The 17,749-nt window shown below is 40.8% G+C and overlaps 1 protein-coding gene across 3 annotated transcripts in view; it reads left to right on the forward strand.

The window, feature by feature from the left end:
* Positions 1-17,749, forward strand: part of Intu (inturned planar cell polarity protein) — a 76,957-nt gene that overhangs the window by 37,456 nt on the left and 21,752 nt on the right. For 2 of the 3 annotated variants that reach the window (XM_052730668.1, XM_052730666.1), the window contains exons 4-8: positions 1,995-2,198; positions 4,457-4,575; positions 8,047-8,136; positions 10,401-10,478; positions 14,716-14,905. In XM_052730668.1, the coding sequence (XP_052586628.1) occupies positions 1,995-2,198; positions 4,457-4,575; positions 8,047-8,136; positions 10,401-10,478; positions 14,716-14,905 (681 nt within the window). The remainder of the gene's footprint in view (positions 1-1,994; positions 2,199-4,456; positions 4,576-8,046; positions 8,137-10,400; positions 10,479-14,715; positions 14,906-17,749) is intronic. The other variant, XM_052730667.1, reaches the window with a different exon arrangement.

Consider the following 17,749-nt stretch of genomic DNA (forward strand, 5'->3'; position numbering starts at 1 on the left):
CCAAAACCTGACATAGTACAACTTATGGGAGGGGAAGTGTAGGTTGGCTCTTGGTCTCTTGGTTTGGAGGGGGAAGTCCACCACAGCAGGAAACGTGGCAGAGTGTGTGGCTACAAGAGTGTTCGGAGGAGACTCTGTCTGGGCAGACCAGGAACTAGAAGCATGAATGCAGATGCTCAGCTGTTTTTTTTCTTTTTTTTTTTCCTCTTTATTTGGTGGGGGGATGGTATTACTCACATTCAGGGTGAATCCTCCCCTCAGTAAACTTGGAAATACCTTCGCAGACATGGCCCATTGTGTGCCTCCTCGGTGATTCCAAATCTAATCAAGGTGACAGTGACTGGCCATCATGAGATGAGTCCCTCATCTTGAAGCCTTTAGTGGGAGTGCCACATGGAAATGTTGGGGAGCAAGAGAAGCAGCACTGTTCACCCCAAGACCAATAAATAAAAGAGAGAAAGAGGAAGAGGGGCCAGGCTCCCACAGCTTCCCTAAGGCATGCCCTACTTCCATGGAGACCTCCAGCCTCCCACTACCACTGCACCATGGGCGGAGCTTTTTCACGTGAATTTTTGAGAGACACTTTCCAAACTATAGGAACTTGCTTACACAGTAAATCCTGAGACTTAGGAATGAAAGTATATAGAAGTTATTTTTTAAAAGTGATCATAACGCATTAGTACTTATCACATATTTAGAATTAGAATGGCACCTCTCATAATAAATTATTAAAATAGGAAAATAGGAATTATTTAGTATTGTTTTTAGTCTTTAGGTATTTTCCTCAGTGTAACTTGCTGCCTTAAGACAGTGTTACCTGCTTTTAAGCATTGGCTAGACTTCTTTATTCTTGCTCAAAAAAAATTAATTATTTAATTAATTAATTTGAGACAGAGTCTCACTGTACAGTTCTGGCTGGCCTGGAACTTTCTGTGTAGACTAGGCTGACCTTGAACTCACAGAGATCCACCTGCACCTGCAGGGATTAAAGGGAATGACTGTCAGGCCTGGCTTACTCTTATTTTGAAAAGCATCACTTGACTCTAAATTTAAAACTTTATGGATTATTCCCTTTAAAAATATAAACATCTGGAGCACTGTGTGGCTACCGATCTTATGACGATGCCTTCATTATCCAGCATTCATTATATGCTCATGCTGGTGCATCTTTGAAATGAGTGGGTTGTCTCTGGGCAGCTGGCACCGGTAAGTGTCTCTGTTTTCAAGGAGGGGTACCTGAGAGGTGGAAGGTGCCTTTGGCACCTGGAAAACAGCCACATTCTGGATCCTGACCAATCTTGACTTCAGGCTGTGAAATTAGAACTACCTGATGAAACTGACTGATAATCCTCCCGGTGGTACAGTGTCCCAAATGCCAGCGGTTGTTGGTTTGGTGGCACTATATTTGGCCCTTCCTTATAGGGTTACAAAGACTGTCTGAGAGAAGAGTATTTGAAACCTGTCCCACTTGGAAGGAAAGGCAGCGCCCATATGTGAGATTGCCCTTGACCCCCAGTCTCTCTCTTAGCTTCCTTTGACGAGTCAGTGCTCTTAGCATTGAAGATGTGCAGTGACCCTATTCTACACTCAAATGATAGGGATTTCTGCTCTTCTGTGGTACTTCTTTATGTAGTCATGAATGAACTTTTGTATGGAGCATTATACTTTTCACTCAGTAAACATTTGTGATTATATATACCTATACATACATATATATAAACATTTGTGATTATATATACATATATATAAACATATATATAATGTACCCACCACTGTGTAAAGAGCTAGATACAGATACAAGTGAACTCACTGTTCTCACCATTAGCCCTTGCTCTGAGGTGCCATCTCCATCATGTGCACTCCTGACTATACTTGTCAGCACATGTCTTTCTTTGTTTTTTAAAAACAAACAAACAAACAAAAAAAAACCAAAAGAAAACACACCTGATGTTTGCCTGGTAGAAAAATCAAACATTTTGTTTTATTTTTTTCAGGTGAAGCTGACATTTGAAAATGCATATGCTGTGAAAAAGGAAACAACCCAACCAAAAAAGAAAAAGACCCAGTCGAGCACGAATGATTTGGTGAAACTTCTCTGTGGGTCGGAGGCTGAAGGCATCCAGCACAGTATCCTGGGCACCCCACACATCATCATGTACCTCACCCTGCAGCTCCAGTCAGAGGTGTCCAAGGAGGAGGTGAGTGTCTGCTCACATATGCTGCAGCAGGAGGGGGACCTTCCATCCTTCCAGCACATTCAGACTTCAAGAAGGAACAGAAGGGAATTAGCTGTCTCTTATCGCTGTTCTCTATATATTATGTTATGCTGGTGTAGTAGATACTTGATATCACCAGTTTTAAAACATATAAGAGAAAAGTGCGCACTTTCCAGCTCTTCTAAGTGATAGAGAATGAGACCCCAAAAGCTTCCTTTTGCGGTCTGTAATACGAGGTGTGTGTTTCCTCTTGTCGATTTCTGTCTGTTTAATAAAAATTGAAATGGTAAACATTTGATTAATTGTATATGTACTGCTTAGCATTTTTTGTGTTCTGGAAAATACATAGATATCCAGTGGTAATAATTCTAATTTCTTATACCTTGCTGGCTCCTTGTATCTTTAGAACAAATGAGACATTTAAGCATTTATTTTTTAAACCTCCCAAGTTTGGGAGTACTGTCTTGAACCTTTCTAGCCCACATGTCATAGTGCCTGACTTTCCCTGGGAAAGTGTGTGAATGCCTCGCAAATAAACAGGTTGCTGTCTGTGGCCAGTTCTGTAGCAGTATCGTAATTAGGAGAGGCTCTTTATTCTTACCACACAGAGTGGAAGCTTCTGTAAGTGCAAGCTACTAACAAGGGCTTTAAAAATACAGCCAATTAAATTGGCTGGGCGCTGCAAAGCTTGCCAGCCCCTCAGTACCAAGGCTTTTAAGACTCCTATGGAGACTTCCTTAAATGGCCTTTTTTTTCTACTATGTTACTTTACAACGAAGTGTCATAGGGTCATTTCTTTCTCTGAGAGTTACATAATTGATACAGAGCTTGTCTTCAAATTACAAGATTTGGAATGCAAGGACCACAAGATGGAGACTTCTAAAAAGCTAATCAAAGACAGTTTAAAACAGCGTTTGGTATTTTGACAAAATAGAATGGAAGGTTTGTTGGAGAAGGTTTAAATTTATTAAGTCAACATCACAGATGATTTTAATTCATGTTTGACTTAATTTCTAGAGATAAGTAATAAAATACTCTATAGCTATTTTCACAATGAAAACCTCAATAAAATTTGAATCATTATGCAGTGTATTTGGGAAACATATCCCATAGCATATATTGAATAATTTACATATATTAGATGGTTTTAGTAAGTACAAAAAGTAGGTGGCACAGTGTATTATCATCATATCTGTGATGATGTAAAAATTGTGAATACGTGGACATCTTGCCACATAACAATGTCTCATATAGATGTTTAACGTTAGAGACAGAACCAAGGAAAAGCTAAGCCAGTATAATACTCGAGTCTGGACTTTTGTTATAGCATTTATAACCATTGGAGCAATTAGAAGTTACTCTGCATTTTCATGGTTTCTATCTAGAAGTTTTTTTTTTTTTTTTTTTTTTTTTTTGGTTTTTCGAGACAGGGTTTCTCTGTGTAGCTTTGCGCCTTTCCTGGGACTCACTTGGTAGCCCAGGCTGGCCTCGAACTCACAGAGATCCGCCTGGCTCTGCCTCCCGAGTGCTGGGATTAAAGGCGTGCGCCACCACCGCCCGGCTTCTATCTAGAAGTTTTAATTTGCTGTGTGAGAAGAATCAATGTTGCCTAAGTGTCAGCAGAGAGGGAGGCTCAAGCTGCCCCATGTCTTAGGAGCGTCAGCATACTGCAGCTCTCTGTTTCCTAGAAACAGGTTCTTACTGAAAACGGGAAAATATTAACCATTTTCTAAATTACCATGTAAATTTGCATTTTCCACAATTTAAAATAAAACATGCCCTTTCATATAGATTAATTTATGCTGTTTAAGCCCTCCCATATTTATGTTAGAGATTTTATGATCTTGTGATACTTCTTTTTCTTTCTATTTGTACTTCTTCAGTTTTGTATTCTCACTTTGTAAATGTTTAATAATATCACCAAAATAATGATTATCTTTTAAGATTCAGTGTGACAGAAATTAAAGACTCCTAGGAGTAACACGTGGAGATAAAAGCTTAAAACACTGTTTGAAATCAATACTATTTGTAATTGTGTAGATCTGTCTCCAGGCCAGTGTGGCGTTTGAAATGCTTGTTGAAGTGTTAACATTCCAGGCATAGTTCTGTCCTTGGGTTTGAATGAAACTCTGACTAAAGCTGAAAGGATTCCTGTTTTGTTCTCCATACAAAGTCTGAATCTTCAGGACAAATGTTGGTTGGAGCATCTGAGAGCTCATCATCTGTTCTTTCCCTCACAGCAGGAAATTCTGTACCATTACCCAGTATCCGAAGCCTCTCAGAAACTCAAGAGTGTGAGGGGGATTTTTCTCACACTCTGTGACATGCTGGAAAGTGTAACTGGGACGCAAGTTACTAGGTAACAAAGTTTCACTCTTTCTTCACTGACTCATCGTTAGTTGTCTATGATAGACCTGTTCCTGTCTGTGGCATTGTCCACTGCTGGGCGTCTGTTTCAGATAAACATTGATTTTGTATGGAGTGTATGTTTCTAATTCAGCTGCAAGTCTGGGATTTGCCAGGATCATTTCATTAACAGAGTGGGCTGTTGACCCATAGTTACAATTCTTCATGACAATGTCGTCTTCTAGTTGGCAAGATGGCTCAAGGGTAAAGGTGCTTACTGTCAAGTCTGTCAACGTGGGTTCAGTTACTGGGACCAGATGGTGGATTGAGAGAACAGACTCCTGCAAGTTGTCCCCCAACCTCCACACTCAAGCTGTGGTGCACATGCCACGTGCACACATGTGTACAACACACACATACATACATTCATGTAATTACTTTAAAAGAGTTATCTTTCAAACATGGCATTGTTATGTATCTTGACTTCCTTATGTTTCTATTGTGATTGTCAGCTCACTAAGTAATATGCTAAATTTTTCACATGCTTAGAAAATACTCTGATTTTACAGTAATGAAAGAGAAATATAGACTGTTCTATAGGAGGGATGTTCAGAATTCAGTGTCATGTGAAGTTTATTTAGTGATGAAAGGGCAAAGTCAGAATGGGGTTGTCCTGCACGGTGGTGGAACTGTCGGTCAGTCAGCACCCTGCCCGTGGCCTTGGGTCCATCTCTAGCACCAGGGGAGGAAGAAAGGAGAAGGAGGGAACCTCAGCCATGGAAAGAACCCACCCCACACACACGGGTTGTCAGGCCTGACTGATGCCATGACTAAGTTATGGGATGAAGAGCTCAGAGCTTTTGTATTTGTTTTCTCGTAAAATAAATTATTACTATTTTTCTACTTTAATATTTCAGTAATCTAAAATTCATGAAAAAAGTTTATATCGAGTTTTAACAGATCCCATATTACTGAAAAAATATGAAGTTGGAGTTCCCAGATTTTAACTTTTGTTTTCCCATCTCCTGGTAAAAATTACACTTAAAAATTTTAGAAGGTGTTGGGTGTGTAAAATAATGGGAAGAATTTACTTGTTTCCCTAAATAAAAGTTAGGCATAATGCTCTAACTTTTTAATATGTAGATATATTGATTATATTTTTGAAGACAGTGGTACTTGAGGCTTCATTTCATATATAAATTTGTATTTATAAAAGCAGCTTGTTGGACGTTCATTCATTCATTCATTCATTGCAGTGGATCAAAACAAGGGACTCATACCTGTCAATTATGTGCTGTATACCACTGAGCTATGACCCCATCCTCTCTTTAATATTTTAACAGCTTTGTTTAACTATAGTCCATAAACCATTCAATTTGCCCATTCTTAAAAGTGTACAAGTAGCCGGGTGGTGGTGGCACACTCCTTTAATCCCAGCACTCGGGAGGCAGAGCCAGGCAGATCTCTGTGAGTCCGAGGCCAGCCTGATCTACAGAGCGAGATCCAGGACAGGCACCAAAGCTACACAGAAAAACCCTGTCTTGAAAAACCAAAAAAAAAAAAAAGTGTACAAGTAGGGGGTGGGGAGATGGCTCAGAGGTTAAGAACACTGGCTGTTCTTCCAGAGGACCTGGGTTTGGTTTCCAGCATTCACATGGTATCCCAAACCCTCTGTAATTTCAGTTCCAGGGGATCTAGCGCCCTCTTATGGCCTCTGTAGCTACCAGGAATGCACATGGTACAGGCAGACATGGAGGCAGGATAACCATGCACATAAAATAAAAACAAATAAGTCTGTTTTTGAAAAGTAGACAAGTAAATAGTTTCAGCTGTATTCATAGATTGGCCATGGTCAATGTCAGAACATTTTTGCCACCTTGAAAAAGAACCATGTGCCCCTTAACTGTCAGCCTAGACACCACAGCTCAAGCCCCAGACTCCACTGGCTTGCTAGCCTTGCCTGGGAGAGATCCCTGCTGTAGACATTCCAAATGAATGGAATCGTAAGATGAATTCTCATTTGTTTTTTAAAAATGTGGTTTTAATTGTGTGTGTGTGAGTAGGGGTGGTTTGTGAACATGAGTGTAGGTGCCTACAGAAGCCAGAGGCATCGAATTCCCTGAAGCTGGAGTTACAGACACTCATGTGTACCTGACATGGGTGCTGGGATGTCTTCCAGATGTCTTCTGGAAGAGCATCTCATGTTCTTAACTACCAAGCCATCACTCTACCCCTAGAGTAATGCTTTAATCTTTCGTTTGTTTTTGGTTTGGGTTTTGTTTTAATTTTAATGTTTTTCTTTGTTTTTCTCTGCTCTATAGGATAGATGCTATTTTACTTAATAGTTAGATCTCACCAGTGATGATAAGACATGAGGTAACCATATGCAAGCAATAAGGACAGGTAGTTAACTAACTTAATAGTTAGATCTCGTCAGTAATGATAAGACACGAGGTAACAATATGCAAGCAATAAGGACAGCTGGGAATACCTTTCTGAAGAAACAATAAATATGAAATGTACTTTCAGAGTTCCTTAACAATATGTGTGTCTTGTTGCATGTTCTTTTCTAAAAATTGTAATAATGCTGGTATGATAGAAAAGAGGCTAATACTTGCCTAAAAGTGTATGTGCTTTTAAACTTTAAGATAAAAATAATATTGTTTGGCAAAACATCTGTTTAATAGTTCATATTTAAAGTGGCACACACTTGTGTTCTCTATATTTCCATAGTTGGTTGTTGTATTTTTGAGAGGTATCTAATTGTTTACAGCTGCATGAAATATAATTAAGAATAAACTGCACATGCATGAAATGTACACACTGACAGCTGATAGAAGCACTCACTCTGTAACCATAACACGCTGTGCACATGTCCTGGAGTTCCATTGAGCAAGATGTGCATATGACTCAGGTTCCATCGCTTGCTTCTATGGCTGCATCTCATATTGTCGGGTTGTCATCTTTTAGCTAGAATCACTGTTTTCGTTTCTTTGTAATCTCCTTAGTGATCATGTCCATACATGGGCAATCACAAAGTCTCTATGGAATTAGTGAGCAGGGATGGAAACATTCATTTAAAAAAACTAAACTGTGTGCAGCTACTTAATGTCAACAAAACATTTCACAAACACCCCAATTTGAGAGAGGGGGGTCTCACTGTGTAGCCCTGCTGTCCTAGAACTGTGTTACTCAAGCTGGTTTCAAACTCACAGCAATTCTTCTGCCTCAGCCTCCTGAGAGCAGGATTGTAGGCATGTAATGATTCTACTTTTATGTGTCTTGGGGCTTTGGAGATAATTCCAAATTTATTTTTGTTGTTAAATAACCCTTGCCTTTTTTGTGTGGTAGTTAGGTATGTGCCAAGAAATTTGCTTATTAAGCAATTCAGTTCTTAAATTATACCATGTGTAACCTTTTAAGGATATTTTTATAACTTCATAAAAGATATTCTAACCACATCTTGAATTTATGTTTTTCTTAGCTCATCCCTCCATTTAAATGGGAAACAAATTCATGTTGCCTTCTTGAAAGAATCTGACAAGTTGTTGTTAATTGGCCTGCCTGCTGAAGAGTGAGTTGAGATTTTTTTGTTTGCCTTTAAAAAACATTTCTGAAACTATGGTAACAATAGCAACAAAAAAAAAGTAAAATAATGGTAACAAAGCCTGTCTCATTAAAATTATGCCACTTTCATCAAAAAGCAAACTCCTTGTGATGGTTTCGCAATCCCAAGGTGCTGCACTGGGGAAGTCGTTACCTGTGTTCTTTGGGACTGTCACAGCAAACAGCACAGAGGTAGCATTCGCTTCAACCTCAAAAGCCCCCATAGTCTGTAACAGTCTCGAACTTGTTCCAAAGTCTTTTGAGACACATGGTAATCTCTTAACTGTAATTCCCCTGTAAAAATCAAAATCAAAAAGCAGATCACATACTTCACATACTTCCAACAACAGCACAGAATGTTCATTACCATTCCAAAAACAGGGAAGTGAGAATAGCGAGGAAATACTAGACTAAAGCAAGACCAAAAACCAGCTGGGCAAACTCCAAACTTTGCGTCTCCATGTCTGATGTCAAAATGCTTTTCAGATCTCCAACTCCTTTCAGCTTTGTTCACTGTAACACACATCTTTCTCTTGGGCTGGTTCCATTCCCTGTTAGCAGCTCTCCTTAGCAGGTATCCCATAGCTCTGGCATCTCCAACATCTTGGGTCTTCAAGGTAATCCAGGATTTACCTTCACAGCTTCACACAATGGCCTCTCTGGGCCTCCATTCAGGGACAAATCCTGACACATACCTGGCCTCAGTGGCTTTCCATAGTAGTGGAGGAAGATTCTATAACCCCTTTCTTCTACCCTTGACTCTAAAGCCAGAACCAAGGGGCCAAAGCTGCTAAGTTCTGCTGCTTGCTGGGGCTGGAACATGGCCCCCTCATTCAATTATATCTTTGCCAGCTTTCTGTTTTCGATGGGTTCCTTTACTGCCTAAACTTGACTGTCCTGAATCTTGCTCTGTAGACAAGACTGGCTTTGAACTTAGAGATCTGTTTGCTTCTGTCTCCAGAGTGCTGGGATTAAAGACATGTATCACCATTCCTGGACCTAAGGTGTTCTTTAATTCCTTTTGACAAGTTGCAAGAATAACTGGGTGGGGTCTTGCCCTGAGATCACCGCTCCTTTTATTCCATTTCTTAATCTGTTTATCTTCTTGAGCACAGGGTTTAGTTCCATTCCACTTCCTGGTGCTCTGTTCCTCCTCAGATTTTACATTTTGTATTTTTCCTTGCTCAGTTTCTCCTTTTCATTATATATCTTTATAAGAGTCAACACTAGTAACCTCACAACCGAGTCTGTACTAGGTTCTTTTGAGATTTCTTCTGCCAAAGGAATTAATCCAAAACTCTTCAGTTTAGCCTCAGGCAGATTTTTCTGACAAGGGCAAAAGGCAGCCACTTTCCTCACCAAAGTATCACAAGAGTGATCTCTAGGCCGCATACTAAAATTCTTCCCCTCTAAAACCTCTTGAGACAGACCCTACAGTTTAGATCACCTGTGTCTTCCATGCTCCTACTAGTGTGGCCCAGTAAGCAGCACTTAAAGCATTCCATTGCTTTGCTAATCCAAAGTCCCAAAAACATGGTTAGGCTTATCACAGCAATACCCCAGTCCCTGGTACCAATTTTTGTCTTAGGGTTTCTGTTGCTTTGAAGAGGCACAATGACCACCACAGCTTTTATAAAGGAAAACATTTAATTGGGGCTGGCTGACAGTTTCCGAGGTTTAGTCCATTATTGTCATGGAAGCATACAGGCAGACATGGTGCTGGAGAAGGAGCTGAGAGGTCTACATCTTGATCCACAGGCAGCAGGAAGTAAACTTTCACATTAAGCATGGCTTGAGCAAATATGAGATCTCAAAGCCTGCCTCCACAGTGACATGCTTCCTCCATCAAAGCCATACTTCCTCCAACAAGGCCACACCTACTCCAACAAGGCCACAACTCATAATAGTGCCACTCTGTATGGGGGCAGTTTTCTTTCAGACCACTACATGTGCCTACAAGTTTGTTCATGCTGGAGAATTGGAGGGAGTCAAGACTTAGCACAGGGTGTCTTACCCAGGTGTTCGATATCTATAGTAAAACAGTGATGCTGCAATGCCAAAGTGACTTCCTGCCTTAGGGTGACCATTCACTAGTTGGGTGAGCAGTTTTTACAGCTCTGCCCACAGCTGACTAAATGGTACCAATGTGTAAAGGTAAGGACATCTTGCTTCTTTGGGGTCTGTCTCATTGGATTATGTTGTGAATGAGTAACTGCATTTTTTTCTTTTAAGAATTCCTCTTCCCCAGCTGAGGAACATGATAGAAGATGCTGCCCAAACCCTGAAGTTCATGTATGGTTCTTTAGACAGGTAAGTGTTTGGCTGGACTCTGTCTCAAGTGTCAAGTCATGGTTCTGTGTCTTCCTCTGCGCTTTGACAGTGGCTCTTGCTTGAGAAGCAAGTTGTTTGGTTCATTCTTTTCCATGTGACAATTTCCTCATGTTCTCTTTCTTTTTTTTTTCCTTTCTTAATTTTTATTAAATTCAATTATGAATTAATTTTTTGAGACAGAATCTCACTGTGTACCTCAGACTTGCCTTGCTATGTAGCCTGGGATGGCTAGAACTCATGATCCTGCTACCTCAGCCTCCCAGGTGCTGTGACTGTAGATATGAACCTTCATACCTGACTTTTTATGAAGCTATGATGCTATTACTACTTCCATATTATATTCCAGTATATACCATATGGAAATTCATGAAAACTGCTAATTAGTACAAGATATAGTGATTACTACAAGTTTTATATTACAATATATAAACCAGAACATACTTGTTCATTTCCTTAGAGGTAAATATAGCATTTCTATGTAGAATACAGAGAAGATTAAGATTTTAAGTAAAAGTTTGTGTTTTCTTTGCTATTTCACTACCCTAAAATGTTTCTTTATTCAAAAAAATTTAATTAAAAATGTGCATTTAGGGGCTGGAGAGATGGCCCAGAGGTTAAGAGCACTGGCTGCTCTTCCAGAGGTCCTGAGTTCAATTCCCAGCAACCACAAGGTAGCTCACAACCATCTGTAATGAGATCTGGTGCCCTCTTCTGGCCTGCAGGCATACATGCAGGCAGAATACTATACATATAATAAATAAATCTTTTTTTAAAAAAACGTGCATTTAGCTGGGTATAGTAGCTCACATCTGTAGTCTCAGCATTTGAGAATCTGAGGCAGGAGGATTACTGTAAGTATGAGGCAGGCCTAGGCTACATAGGAGTTTCAAGGCCACTCTGAGTTACAGATCTTGCCTCAAAAAAACAAAACAAACGAAGCACATTTAGTAGAAATCAGATGCACCGTATGGAATGTTTAGGTGCCATGTGTATTCCTTTGTGTATTCTCCATAAAACATGAATATGAATGTCCATTTCAGGCATACTTTCTGCTTGTCTTTTTCCATTTTTTATCCTTCGCCAGGTTTATAAGTTTATATAGTGAATTTTAGTTGTGCTAACTCTTTATTACCAACACACGTGTTCATGTGTCCTGTGACCACTGAGTTCATTGGGGTTGCTGCATGAGTGTTGCCAGGCATTATTTACTAGAGCATGGGCAACTTTCCAGTGGCTCCACCACTGAAGAAACCATTAAGTGCCAATAGTCGGTCATGGGCCGCTCCCCATCCAGGATGAAATGTCCGTGAACTCAGTCTTGTACAGGTCTTATTCAGACAGCCACAGCTGTAGTGAGTTCACAAGTACAATGGCCCTGTTCATCCAGAAGGCATCTTTTTGTTCGTGTCTCCCTCCACACCCTCTGACTCTTGCCTTTTCTCCTTTGATGCTAAGCCCTGAGTGTGATCTAGATGTCCCACTTAGGGTCGAGCACCCAACCATCACTTATTCTTGGCACTTTGGCCAGTTGTTGGTGCTCCTTGGTTTTAAACCTTATAATGTGATACGTATTTATCATATTATCTTACTGTCTTTATCTTACATTATCATATGTATTTATCACTTATAATGTGATATGTATTTATCATATTATCTTACTACCTTACATTATCATACGTATTTATCACTTATAATGTGATACGTATTTATCATATTATCTTACTATCTTACATTATCATACGTATTTATCACTTATAATGTGATACGTATTTATCATATTATCTTACTATCTTACATTATCGTATGTATTTATCACTTATAACATGATGTGTATTTCTTGATTTGAAGGGAAAAAATTGAGCTAATCATTTGAATGTACAGAATTATGAATGGGAAGCATTTTTCTCCAGTGGAATTTCCTCAGGTTCTAGTGCCTCTGGGGCCTAAAGTGATACCTCTGCTCTAAACGCCAGAGTATACTGGAATAGAAACTGAAAGACAGTTTATGCATTTTTCCAAACATAGTGGTCTGTCTCTCTGCTTATCTATGGTGAAACTTTATTGTCACAGTGCTCCGAGCATCATGGATGAACTTCTGTGATTATATCAATCTGGAAATCATTTTATTTGTCACATTCTCCACTGGAGGAACCTCTGAGGAGGCACATCCCTCCCAAACTTGATTATTTACCAGAAACTTCCAAATGAATGAGGTGCCATAGGCTGGTCATGCAGACACAGTACCTTTGCTTTTTTTTTTTTTTTAATGTGATTTTGATCAATGAGGAATGAGACTGTGGTATTGTGGTATTTTTTTTTTTAAAGTTATGTAGAGTGGCAAACTTTGCTTTATTGTGCCCTGGTTGAGCTGTTTCCACAAACTGGGAGATTATCAAAGATTAACTTTCTGCAGTGGGTTTCATGCATGTCGACAAACTCCTGAAGTTGTTGCATGTCCACAGAGTAGGTTCAGGGCAGAGGGACCTAGTTTCACTGAATTTCACCTTCTATTGATAGGAAAGTATCTCTGTAGTGGCAGCAAATTTAACTGATTTCTCCTTGTTCGATTGGGCCAAAACTTCGAAAGGACAAACTACGAAAACAAATGGGAATATGGCTGTTCTTTAAGAAGCAACAGGGGTGTAAGCAGATACTAGTAGACATTTTGTAGCAATTTTTAATTAAGGTTTTTTTGTCTATAAAAAGATTTCAAAAAGGTTTTTCAAAGGTACAAAGACTTAGTGATCATTTTAAAATTGTGAGCTAGTTCCTATTAGTGTTATGAGCAAATTAAAGCTATATTTCTTTTCACCGTCCCCAACTAATCCTTCAGCAAGTCCCATCCTGTCTAAAATGCATCTCTACTCCATCCACTCCTCCCTCTGTTTACCATTTTCCTGCCCAGCAGCTGCTCCATGGCACTACAATGGCCTGCTTCATTCTTGCTACATTAATTAATTTCTATAAAGCAGTTTGAATGATCAGCATTATTATCTGGATGCCACTACCTACCTATCTGATCAGATCCCAAACTACACCCAAGCCCCTGCCTTACACATTGGCAAAATTTCCCCCACCCTAGACTCTTCCCTTTTTCCTCCTGCTGGGTCTTCCTCATACAGAGATATCAACTTAAATTGCCTGTCTTCAAAGTCTTTCTTAATCATTTACTCTAAAACAGCAAATTGACTGGGTATGAAGTTGTATACCTAGAGTCCCAGCTCTTCGGGAGGCTGAAGAGACACATGACCTCACAAGTTTAGGCCAGCCTGGGCAATGTCATAAGATCCTATCTTTAAAATAAAGCACCTGACCAGTCATAGAATCTGTCCACACTCCCATCATCTCCTTGCCTCATTCCATCAGAATGTGTGCTCCCCGGGAGTTCATTGTCTTTTGTCTTGATTTTATTGCTGCACTCCCGACAAAGAGAACAGTGATTGGAACAAAGTAGGTGCCTAAATACTTGCAGGATGAGTCAGTGACTTTTACTTTGGCATGATACGAACCAGCCATTGTGTCATCTTCTGAGCCGTTCCAAGAACTTGGCGTCATTACTGCTGGATTGCTTCTGCGTGTCTAAAATCAGCTATTTAATCTCTCCAGTCCCCTCCCTCCCTCTCTGGCCCTTCCTCCAATGCTTGTGCCCTCAATTGAGGAGAAAAACAGCTTAGCTCCTTATTTTCTGTTTCCTGTCATAAGATCCTATGTACTCGTAGTAAGCACCGCACGAGGTTGTGGGTACTGAGTACTTAGGTGATTTGCAGGTGAGTTGGATCACATTAACCCCAGTTTTGACTTGGAAACAAAATTCAGAGAGGCCCGTTGATTGGTCTTATGACAGCTGTCTAGTAAGATTCAAAGCCAAATCTATTGTACTGCAGAGTTGACTCTCTCTATTATCCTCCATCCCTTGAAAGACACTAGGACTTGTAAATGGTGGGAAGGTAGAGGAAGGAAATGTGTACTTCAGCCCCTTTCCTTGTGCACATGCCCCCTGGGTTGGCCCAGCAGTTCTTCCCCGAGTCCTCTCATTAAATACAGAAAGTGTATGTCTTCGCACCCTCCTCCAGGCACAGTACAGTGGTTGTACCTACGGGGACAGGGAGGCAGAGATCTTCCGTGAGTGCGGGAATGGAGTCAGTCCTCTTTGAGCTAGTGCTGAAGGTGATGGACCTCTCCACAGGTTGCACTCACTCCCAGCCCGTTTCTTCAGTGCCTTTTGCCAGGTTGAGAACACCCCTCGTTTGGATCATTTCTTCAGCTTGTTCTTTGAACGAGCTCTTCAGCCTGACAAGCTGCATCTCAGCGCCAACCCTAGTGCTCAGCAGTACGATGCAGCAAGCGCCATGCTTTTAGACGGCCTCCCTGCAGTCCGTTGGCTCGCACTTCCACAGGAACTCAAGGTAATCTTAGGGGTCCTTAGTAAGAACCAGAACCATCTGCCTCGTTCTAAGCCTTGGGCTTTTTTCATTTTCTTTTTAGAATAATTTTTTTTTAATTTATTACTTGGGGCAGGCCTGCTGCTGTGGTGTATACAGGTCAGAGGATGGGTTTAGTACACTTGGTTCTTTACCCTCACCTCTATCTAGGTTCCAGGATTGAGCTCACCGGCCCTCTTCTTCCTTTCTCTGTGTGTGTGTGTGTGTGTGTGTGTGTGTGTGTGTGTGTGTGTGTGTGTGTGGATATGTGTGTATATGTATGTATGTATGAGTGTGTAGGTCAGAGGATGGGTTTAGTACGCTTGGTTCTTTACCCTCACCTCTATCTAGGTTCCAGGATTGAGCTCACCGGCCCTCTTCTTCCTTTCTGTGTGTGTGTGTGTGTGTGTGTGTGTGTGTGTGTGTGTGTAGGGGGTGTATGTGTGTGTATGGATATGTGTGTATATGTATATATGTATGAGTGTGTGTGTGTGTGTGTGTGTGTGTGTGTGTGTGTGCTTCAGTATTATAGGTAACAAGTGAAGAAGCTGCTGAAACACAAGATCTAGTGACATAAACTTCAACCAATGACCTTTTAAAAATAGAAGTTGGTTCTCTCATTGCATTTTATATTTAAGCTTTCCAAACTCAGTATTCTTTTCAGAAATCTAAGTTGTACGTCTTCCTTGGCAGTTTGGTGACTATTATTTTATAGCACAAGGTCAGCTTTATGTTTCTGTCCAGATTAAAGGTTTCTTCTGGGACAGAGGAGCAGCTGTGGAATGTGAAAGACTAAACAGATTGTTTGGTGGTCCACATTAGCAGACAGTCTTTATAAGAATACAAGACCCACCGACAGCAAAATAATAAGGTTTTGTTTTGTTTCTGATGCTGGGGGTTGAAGCCTGGGCCTCTTGCCTCCTAAGCATGTGTTCTACTCCAGAGCCGTATCTCCAGTTCTTTTCCACGAACATGCGTGTTTTATCTTGTGGGTTGTTCTGTAGCTAGCTAGCTTAGCAGCACAGGCCTTGTGATGGTTAGGTGTTTTCAGTGTGGCTTCATGATTGTCCACCACTTACAGTTTGACACATTTGACAAGATTACTTCACAAAGCATCAGTGTGGCCTCCATGTAATTCCTTCACTTAGAGCATTTTCTTGGTATTCAATGAGGTGACATTGCATACTCATGAGGAAACCAGACTGTGTTACTGGAAAAACCTACTGGAGATTCTGTTCTTGTGAAGCCTTTCAACATATACCTAAGTGAGTGACCTTTACTGCTGGTCATTTAATCAATATGGCAGGATGAGATGGGGAAGTGGTAATTCTCACTGTAGCCGCAGTTACAGCTGTGGAGGTTCCGTTACACAGTCTGTTCTTGGAGGGAATTGGGTATCAGCTCACGTGTCCAGGACACTTTGCCTTCTGGTCTTTTCTTTTGTCCTTGGTTCTGTCATGTGCCAGTCTCAGACTGCAGTGAACATTTTCTTTTCTTTTTCTAGTCCTGGAACTTGAGCCTGAGAACCCTGCATGGCGGTCAAGCCTTCTGCCACTGAGCTATATCCCCAGCCTCATTTTCTGAAATCACCAGTGCTTTCCTGAGAAAACAGAACTTTCCAGCACAGAAAGTAACTAGATAATGTTGCCTTTAAGATAGAAGGACTCGCTGGGCGGTGGTGGCACACGCCTTTAATCCCAGCACTCGGGAGGCAGAGCCAGGCGGATCTCTGTGAGTTCGAGGCCAGCCTGGGCTACCAAGTGAGTTCCAGGAAAGGCGCAAAGCTACACAGAGAAACCCTGTCTCGAAAAACAAAGAAACAAAAACAAAAAAAAACAAAAAAAAAAAGATAGAAGGACTCTGACTCCAAAGCCTGTCTCACACCCACTGGGGGTCTTTTAACCCAGGAGAGGCACAAGTCCCCCAGGGCCCTTTGTAATCAGAGGGCACCAGTGAGAGCTGGCTTTCTGGCCAAGAGTCACCCCAGGCTCCTGTCCCTGGTTCATAATTGCTTTATTAAAGAAACGTGGTCTTCACATATATAGTCCATCCTTCTACCATCAGCCCCTCTACCTGACTGTAGAGGTAATAATGATTTTAGGGGTAATGTCTTTAGTTTATATTGACTTTCTGGGTTAGATGGTGGACTGGAGCTGGCTTTTTGTAATCTGGTAACAGAACAGACTCCCTTCTGAAAACAGAAAGAAAAGAGCTTCAGGAAGGCACAAAGGAAGCAGTAGAAATACCTGAAGAGACAAACAAGGTCAGCAAAACACTACTAGTAAAGCTTACTAAAGAGAGAGAAGATCAAAATTAACAAATTGAGATGAAAAGTGGAATGTTACAAATTCTCATAAATCCAGAGGACAATTAGGAAATACTTTGGAATCCCATATTCCAAAAAGCTGGAGACTCTAGAAGAAATCATTAACTTCCTAGACATGTATGGCCCACCAAAATGGCTCTCAGTCAAAGCAATACAAGTAAGAGCATGGGAGCTCTGTGTGCTAAGGCCTCCTCCTGTTCGTCTCCTTTGGGTCTCCATGTTTTCGTTGTAGCAGGCCCCCCCCTTGGTTAGTTCTCCTTCTGGCCATTGACTATTGTTGCAGAGTCTTTGCTCTGTGCCTGTTAGTTTTCCATCCTGCACTTTGCTGGAGGTGGCTCATCATTTTTAAGCACTTTGTGGTAGAATCATTGGGGTCTTTTTAAGTACAGAATCATCTCACTTGCAGATAGGGGTACTCAACTGATTTCTTTCCTGTCTGGAAACCTTTTATTTCTTTCTCTGGTCTTACTTCTCTAGATAATACTTTGAAAATAAGAATAGTA

This window comes from Peromyscus californicus, unplaced genomic scaffold (genome assembly GCF_007827085.1).
Source record: "Peromyscus californicus insignis strain IS unplaced genomic scaffold, ASM782708v3 Scaffold_9__1_contigs__length_137607984, whole genome shotgun sequence".
Taxonomy (NCBI): domain Eukaryota; kingdom Metazoa; phylum Chordata; class Mammalia; order Rodentia; family Cricetidae; genus Peromyscus; species Peromyscus californicus.